Consider the following 1,675-nt stretch of genomic DNA (forward strand, 5'->3'; position numbering starts at 1 on the left):
AATTTACTGAACAGGATGAAGAAAAACATGCTGCTTGTGATTCTCAAGTGATGAAGGGCATCACCTACTAATCCCATTTGTAGCACATACTTTTCATGGTATTTTAGTTACATGCCAACAAGACAGAAGACATGCTGCCAAATGAAGTTATTTGGAACAATTCACTTTTGAAATAAAACATTTAACTTACACTTAATACAAATTATGTACAAGATTAGAAAAACCTGAACAGATCCTGAAACATTTTCAGATGCAATATGACTGAGCAAGGAAGAGGGGGAGTAACCCAGTAACAACCCTTCAAAAACACCAACATGTGACATGAACAATCATTAATATGACTGCTTGAGATGCCACGTTAAAAAGAACTCATGTAATGTTAGAACCTCATGAATTATCGCTATAAATACATATTTAAAAAAGGAAAACAGAAATAACTATTAACAATGACTGAAAACAGAGCACTAAAGTTAACATACATTGCATGTATTGCAGGCAAGGCAGAGGCATTTTTTAAAGCTTTTGCACAGACTTCATATAATCTTAAAAAAAATATGCTGGCCTTTACAAGGTTCTACTTGCTGAAATAAAAACAATTTCAGTTCATAAAAAGTCACAAGACTTCAGTTTAAAAAAAGGAACAGTTCCAGCCACAGACCAAAAATATATATATTTTTTTAAAACTGGAAGAGTATGGTAATTAGATTATACAAGCATGGTCAGGCTTGGAACCTGAATATACTTCAGAGCAAAAGCTCAGAGGAAAAAAAAATATAAACTATTTGGTAACAAAAGTGTACTATATGTTGTGATACAAAAAAGGTATGGTGAAAATGTACCTTTTATACTAAAGCTTATACAAGTTCCTTGGTCCATAAAAACTATGTTGTGTTCATGTTCTCTAGTTTGCTCAACATGTATCCCAGCCACATTTTTTTGTTTCTTGCCCATTAAAAAAACCAGCTGAAAAATAGATTTTCAATAAAGTTCTTATGTTTCAGATGTATTTTTTTTTTTTTTATTGTGGCTTCTATATTTAAGATCAGCACTTGCAGGTAACAAGGTTCAAATAATATCACCTAGAATGGAAAGGTGTTTTCCCATGAAACCACAAAAATTGTTCAGTTCTCTTGAATGTAGCACTTAAAAGTCAGTTAAAGTCCAGACAAACAACAGTAGTTAGGAAACTACAGTTGCCGTAGATGATGTGACATTGGTTGGATTTGTGCTGACGGTTGTGTAACTTCCCTCGCTGTTTGTATTTGTTTCACTGGAAGCCATGAGGCTTGAGTTGGCTCTGAGGATTGCTCCAGCAGCGCTGCAGTGTGGTCGCGGCCCCGGTTCCGGTGTGTATGTGAAGGTAAGGCTGGTGGAGTAAATTATGCCATCGTTACGGACCAAAGTTACTGGAACCTGGACTGGCTGACGGACCCACCTCCAACCCTCTCGAAATGCAGAAATGTCTGGAACAACACATAGCATGCTCTCTGCACATCTGAAAAACAGGAGAATCAACTAAGCACAACAAATAGAACAGAACTGAATAGGACAGTGCAGTTGGAAAGGACCTACAACGATCAGCTAGTGCAACTGCCCAACCACTTCAGGGCTGACCAAAAGTTAAAGCACAGTAAGGGCATTGTCCAAATGCTCCTTACACACTGACAGGCTTTGG

At 37.1% G+C, this 1,675-nt stretch overlaps 1 protein-coding gene across 1 annotated transcript in view; it reads right to left on the reverse strand.

Moving 5' to 3' along the window:
• Positions 1 to 341: 341 nt before the first annotated feature.
• Positions 342 to 1,675, reverse strand: part of RBPJ (recombination signal binding protein for immunoglobulin kappa J region) — a 27,169-nt gene continuing 25,835 nt past the window's right edge. Inside the window, exon 10 of the mRNA XM_010148316.1 lies at positions 342 to 1,495. Coding sequence (XP_010146618.1) covers positions 1,180 to 1,495 — 316 coding nt within the window. The 3' untranslated portion in view covers positions 342 to 1,179. The remainder of the gene's footprint in view (positions 1,496 to 1,675) is intronic.

Source organism: Eurypyga helias, unplaced genomic scaffold (genome assembly GCF_000690775.1).
Source record: "Eurypyga helias isolate BGI_N326 unplaced genomic scaffold, ASM69077v1 scaffold39533, whole genome shotgun sequence".
Taxonomy (NCBI): Eukaryota; Metazoa; Chordata; class Aves; order Eurypygiformes; family Eurypygidae; genus Eurypyga; species Eurypyga helias.